At 35.0% G+C, this 6858-nt stretch overlaps 1 protein-coding gene across 1 annotated transcript in view; it reads right to left on the bottom strand.

The window, feature by feature from the left end:
* LOC107696796 (activin receptor type-2B-like) overlaps positions 1 to 6858 on the bottom strand; it is a 14072-nt gene that overhangs the window by 5171 nt on the left and 2043 nt on the right. The window contains exons 2-7 of the mRNA XM_016497298.1: positions 4178 to 4385; positions 3295 to 3356; positions 2648 to 2799; positions 2028 to 2171; positions 1776 to 1919; positions 928 to 1073 (exon numbers count right to left, since the gene is read on the bottom strand). Coding sequence (XP_016352784.1) covers positions 928 to 1073; positions 1776 to 1919; positions 2028 to 2171; positions 2648 to 2799; positions 3295 to 3356; positions 4178 to 4385 — 856 coding nt within the window. The remainder of the gene's footprint in view (positions 1 to 927; positions 1074 to 1775; positions 1920 to 2027; positions 2172 to 2647; positions 2800 to 3294; positions 3357 to 4177; positions 4386 to 6858) is intronic.

Here is a 6858-nt window from a genome sequence, read left to right as displayed (position 1 = left end):
TTGAAAAGCAAGACAAAACAGTAAAAAGCACATTTTGGCTTTTTAATTTATGCAATGGTGAAAAAAAAATTGGCAAAATACATGGGGAAAAAAGCTCGAAAAACCGTGTTCGGCCTTCGGCCCAGTGTTTAATTTTGTTCGGTTTTGGCTTCGGCCAAGAATTTTCATTTCGGTGCATCCCTATTTATATTGTATTTATTTACAGAGTTATATTATGTCACACTTCTCTAGTAAGTTTCGTCTGTGTGTGAAGACAGTAGCGCAAATCCGTGAATGAATGTTCCTAAGTGAAATAAACTTCAACGGAATAAAGTTGAATGGGATTGAACTGAATTAAAGTTGAATAAACTTCAACTGGGTTGCCTGATATAAAGAGACGTAATCCCCAAAACAGAGCTTCACACTTGCGCAATACGGAAATATCTGCTAAGTGTGCTAACGTTACTTATCTTTGTCAACCTGGCAACCATGTGCACGCGCAGTCTCTCCACTGTGGATAAACACGCTTGCTTTCTGAAAATCATATCGTGGCGTCTGTACCGTGATACGTATCGTATCGTGACTTTGCTGGTGATACACAGCCCTAGCGAACAGGGTGCGCAGAGGTATGCTAATACATACGTTGACATGCGGGTAGGAAACCGAGCGTTTTGATTGGATGAACATTTCTGAATCTGATCCTACGCCTTCCACAGAATATATAAATAAAGACAAATACATTTAGACCACTTAACTTAATGATTGAGTTATTAATCTCTTCACTTAATGAAGAGACTTTCAACCAGCATAACAAAAAATGTTTCTGAAGACAATCACCTATTGCACCTTTAATATTTACAAATGTATTTTAAAAGTGCACATCAAATGCTCAAAGATCAGGTTCCTTCCAGATCTGTATCGCTGTTGTAAAAGCTACGGCTCATGTACCTGTGTGCGATGGCGGGTTTGGGTCCCTCTGCTCGATAAGGAAGGTCTTCATGAAGGTATGCCAGGCCTCGGGACATACTTGCTGAAATATGGCACAACTGAGGCCAGCTCACCGGGTTCCCCTTCAGGTAATCCGTTAGCGAACCCTGCAATGCAATCCATGTTTTTATTAAATAAAATAAATTTTAACTGAAATATCTATTAATTAAAAAAAAATAATAACAACAATATATATATATACATATATATATATATATACATATATATAAAATATGAAAATAAAATATAAAAAAAAAACTTAAACTTATTTTAAATCAACTAGTTTCTAAGAAAACATTTCTCATTTTCATTTACTTTTATTTACTAGCTTGATGTACTAAGAAAACTAAACTAAAACGGAAAAAAACACTATTTAGACATTAAAAAAAAACTAATAAAAATTACAAAAACACAAAAAATGCCAAAATGTTAACTAAAATTGAAATACAATGGAAAACATGGAAATAAAATCTAATTCCAATTATTCAAAGACACTTACAAATATGAATCATCACAAGCAGTTTACCATAAGAGCAACAATATTTTCAGTACACAATGGCAAGTTTCAAGTATAAGACAGATTAGCCTAGTGTTTCTTTAAATTTGCAATTATATTTTTTGACTAAGTGCTGATTATTGTTGGTTTTTATTTATTCATTCTGAATTGATGCACCTGAATACCAACAATTAATATTTATAAGCATGTCTTGAGACACAACTGTTTTTCTTTGGTGCATATTTAAAACATTATTTGGTCCATTTCACCCCACAATAAGATTGACAATAAGGAAAAATAAACCCTCACTGACCCTCTCGTGGAATTCTGTGACCAGCCACAACTCCATCTGTAGGTTTGTGCCGCGTTTTTCTGCCGAGATGTAGTGCAGAATATTCTCATGTTTAAAACCCTCGGTGAGGTAAATGTCTGTTTCGTTTTGCCACGACTGCTTGTCCTGTTAATAAACACGTTATTTCAGAATCAAGCACCATGCACACAAAATTAATTTGAGAAAAGACACACAAGCAATCCTCTTTTCAAAGTGCATGAATGTAATATTTACCTGGATGGGAAATATTTTCACCGCCACATATTCACTCAGTAACTGGGCCTTCCACACGCAGCCAAAGCGCCCTCTGGCCTTCAACTCCAGCAACTGCAGCGGCTTCAGGCCAACCAGAGGAGACGGTGGAGGAAGACCAGCATCCTAATCAAGAGAATCCAAATAAGGCTCATTTAAAAACACAGACAAGAAACAGTATCTGATGAGCAGTAAAAGTTAATCAAAGTAACATAAAAGGACATGTAGAGTGTGTGGTAAAAATGTGATATTTGGGACTAAATTACATCTAACTGCAAAATATACATTAAAAATATTTTCAACAAATCACTCATCTGAAAGAAAACTACAAGCATACCCCAATAATAATCTTAGGGTTTAAATTAAAGCATAGGGTCGCTAAATTTTTTTTACATGTTTTTGAAAAGTCTCTTATGCTCACCAAGGCAGCATTTATTTGACCATAAATACAGTAAAAATCATTCTTCAGTGTCACATGATCTTCAGAAATCATTCTGATTTGCTGCTCAAGATACATTTCTTTATTATCAATGTTGAAAACAGGTGTGCTGCTTCATATTTTTGTGAACACTGTGATACAAAGATATCCATAGTTGTCAGACCTGGCCGATGTCGACGTGTCTGTAGGGTGGTTTTCGTTGGTGGTACGTCCAGCAGGCCAGCACCAGGGCCAGACAGAGAATGGCGAAAGGAAGAAGAGAATAAACCAGCACACCCAACAGAGATGGCCCCAGCTGAGGAGGCTGGATCTTTACTGGGAGAAAACACACAACATTACGTCAGCAATAACAGATGAGGAACATAATCAGGTGTAAAGTAAAACACATGAAGCCATTATAAAATTACCCAGCTTTGGCTGAGCAGCAATTTTACATGAATGCACCAACTCTTGTATCTACCATCACCATCATGGCTGTGAGGTGACATATGGAGGCTGGTTTACCTGCGCAGACAGGACACACACACACACACACACACACACACCCACGCACACACACACAGAGAGAGCGAGAGAGACAACAGTGATGAAAGCAGTGGATCTAAAATTAGTCGCTGTAAAACGGCACAGACTGATGGGTTCTTAACTGAAGGAATTGCTAAATTAGAGAAATAAATCTAAATGTAGTAACTTTGATGTCTGCAATGAAACCACAAAGCACACCATCGTTTTCAGCCGTTCAAAACAGTTTGCATGTTTACAGTCCTCAGTGATCAGTGTCTAATGTGACCCACATTTGCATGTTTTCACTTGAGAGAATCTGGGAATCTGGGAAACTGCTGGTTTCAGAGCCATTAACCATTAAAGGGACACTCCACACAAAAATGAAAATTCTGTTATCATTTACATCAGCTTATTATTCTTGTGCTGAAAAGCGATTCAAGCACTTTTATTTTCCAAACAGTTTGATGATTTTATTTACAAATATCATAAGCATGAGTTGATTGATATGAGGTCAGTTAGATTTTAATACTTGAAGAAATTAGTACTTTTATTCAGCAAGGATGCATTAAACTGATCAAAAGTGACAGTAAAGAAATGTATAATATTTACAATAAATGCTGTTCTTTTAAACTTTCTATTCATCAAAGAACCCTGAAGAAAATTTGTATCATGTTTTCACAACAAATATTTTCGACAATGATAATAATCAGAAAAGTTTCTTGAGAAGCAAATCAGCATATTAGAATGATTTCTGAAGGATCATGTGACACTGAAGACTGGAGTAATGATGCTGAAAATTCAGCTTTGCATCACAGCAATAAATGACATTCTAAAAACAGGAAACAGTTATTTTAAATTGTAATAATATATATGTTTTTACTGTATTTTTGATCAAATAAATGCAGCTTTGGCGGATATAAGATACTTAAAATATTCAAAAATCTTACTGACCACACACTTGGTCAAACAATAGTGTATGTTTAAATAACTTCTGACCGTTTCATCCAACGAAGCTTGTAATACGTAAAGATGTTCAATTAAACAATTTTGGATTTTAAAACGTTCTTAAATCTAGAAGCAAAACTCGAAAACAAAGATTGTGATGTGCTACATTTGTTTGGCACCATATCAATGAAAAAAGGTAGTCGAATCAAACAGTGCCATTATATAAAGGAGGTTTTGATGTTACCTGTCATAACAGTTGAAGTCGTCGAGCCAGCAGCCTTTTCTGACCAGGCGGATGGTTCCGGTCAAGTTCAACCAGGAGGCGTAACAGTGCAGCCTCTTGTCTTTCTCCCCCTCACACCTCTCAAAACCGCTCTGATTGGTTTTCTCCGTCCGCCAGTTATCATTGTAGTAGACGCACTCTCTAGTCTCCACCTCTGCCTGACTGCCTCCTGACAGAAAACACAGAATAGGAGTAGATTAAAACAAGCATTTTCTTTACCAAACAGTTGTTGGTAGCCATTGATTGAAATACTATGGAAGTCAATGGCTGTCAACATTCTTCAAAATATCTTCTTTTGTGTTCAGCAGAAGAAAGAAACACATACAGGTTTGGAACAACATGAGGGTGAGTAAATGATGACAGAATTTTCATTTTGAGGTGGACTATCTCTTTAATGCACAGTATTTACATTAAACAAGTGCATTAGAAAACAAAATATGCAAACGAATGATGCATTGCAAATGATTTGAAACAAATGAAAAAATGTTTTGCTTGTGCATCTTTAAAATATATGCTAACAAGTTTGATATTTTGTTATGCATGAGACATTAAAAGTGTGGCTGCTTTTGTGGTTGGATTTATCTAGGTATTAGTCAACAAATAACTACACAAACATTTTCAGTCGCAAACGATTTTATAAGATCACAAGCAACATTTACCTGTCAATCAAAACCTTATGAGATGTTTAAACCCCCCATCAGGAACCTCAGTGTGTGTTCAACTAGCCATCAAACCTCCATACCAAAACACACAGCCACAAACCACACGCTTCATGAGTAGATGATTTAAGACCCGTGAATTGAGTTTCTGTGCTCTTTAAGAAAACCACCAAATCAAATCCAGATGTCGAATCAGCTGTCAGAAGGCACGTCTTGTCGTCTTTGTATAACCAACACCGTAACGCTGTGCATCACTGCACACATTTGCACAAAGAACTGGGTCAGGGATCGTGAGATGATTACATAGCGTAAGATCCACACTACAGGCGAGCAGAAAGACCTCCTAAGGTCAGACTGAAATGGGGGAAGATACCAGATTATGACATAATGCTGGATAGGGAACACAAGCAGAGGGCTCTGCTCATTGCATATGTTAAAAAATAAATAAAAACAAAGCCTGCCCCTTTAAATTTTGACATATAACTGCTGACCACCCTTCCCCCCTACAGCTCAACATATTCCTTTTAGTAATTAATTTTGATTTGTTTTGTCTTTTTAAATGCAACTGAACTCAATGCTTGATACATTATTATTAATAATAATTTTATTTGTTTTCTGACACCATTATAATGCTCAGTCTATAATTATTAAACAAGCTTTTATTTGTCTTTATTCTTTTAATACATTTTTTGACCAATTATTACTTCAAAATAATTTGATTTTTTTGATGTCTTATTTTTACACCACTGGCACTGAACCCGATGCTTAACTATTATTATTTTTTGTTTTTTACTAACATTTATTTGTCTTTTTTGATGTCACTTTACCTAAAGCTCAACCTATTATTATTAATATTATCAACTCGTTTTTTTTAATTTATTTATCGTCTTTTTAAATACAACTAAGCTCAATGCTCGGCACCAGTATAATGCTCAACATATAATTATTAAACACTCTTTTATTTGTCTATTCTTTTAACACATTTTTGACCAATTATTATTTCAAAACAATTAGAATTTTTCTGTCTTATTTTGACACCACTGACACTGAACCTGAAGCTTAACTATTATTGTTTTTTAACAAATAAGTATTTGTCTTTTTGATTTCTTTAACCCAAAGCTCAACCTATTAAATATCAACTAAATATAAATTATATCAATAATATCAACTAAATGTTATTTGTCTTGTCGTTTTTCTTTTAAATACAACTAAACTCAATGCTGTTTTTCTGACACCATTAAACTGAATGATAAATTTAGACTTATTAAAAAAATGTATTTGTATTTATTCTTTTTATGCCATTTTTTGCAATTACGAATTAAAAGAAATAGCTTTTTAACTGTGTTTTTTTTTGGACACCACTGGCACTGAACCTGATGCTGAACTATTATTATTTTAAAATAACTTTATCTGTTTTTTTATGCCACTTAACCCAAAGCTCAACCTATTATTAATATTATTGAATCATTTTTATTTTTATTGTCGTTTTAAACAAAACTAATCTCACTTTATTTATTATTAGTCACTTTAACTAGAAATCAAATAATTGTGTTTCTGTTTCTAGGGAGCAAAAAAGCAGATTATGCATAATGTTTGATGGGCTACACAAGCAAGGAGGTTTATGCACATTACATACTTCAAAAAAACAAAAAAACAAACACAAAGCCTGTCCCTTTAAATTTGATGTATATCCTCTGGTCAGCCATCCCCTCTGCAAACGTGACCCCACCTACTCACTAAAGCACCCAGGATCAAGAGAGATGGGGCTACAGAAGCTTTAGCACCAGAGCCCATGTTATGAGTTGACGTTCATCATGCTTTTAATGACTAAACACTCACTGATCGATCAATGTATGGCTTCTTTGTCACTAATACTGGGTGTCACATGATAAGAGTGAATTAATTACAACAGCAGTCCCCTACTTGAAACCCACAGCATTCCGCTTTCCTCATTCACAACACACACACACACACACACACACA

The sequence above is a fragment of the Sinocyclocheilus anshuiensis genome, unplaced genomic scaffold (genome assembly GCF_001515605.1).
Source record: "Sinocyclocheilus anshuiensis isolate Anshui unplaced genomic scaffold, SAMN03320099.WGS_v1.1 scaffold1368, whole genome shotgun sequence".
NCBI classification, from domain to species: Eukaryota; Metazoa; Chordata; class Actinopteri; order Cypriniformes; family Cyprinidae; genus Sinocyclocheilus; species Sinocyclocheilus anshuiensis.
Note: the sequence above shows the minus strand (reverse complement) of the source record. Positions and strands in the feature narration are given on the sequence as shown.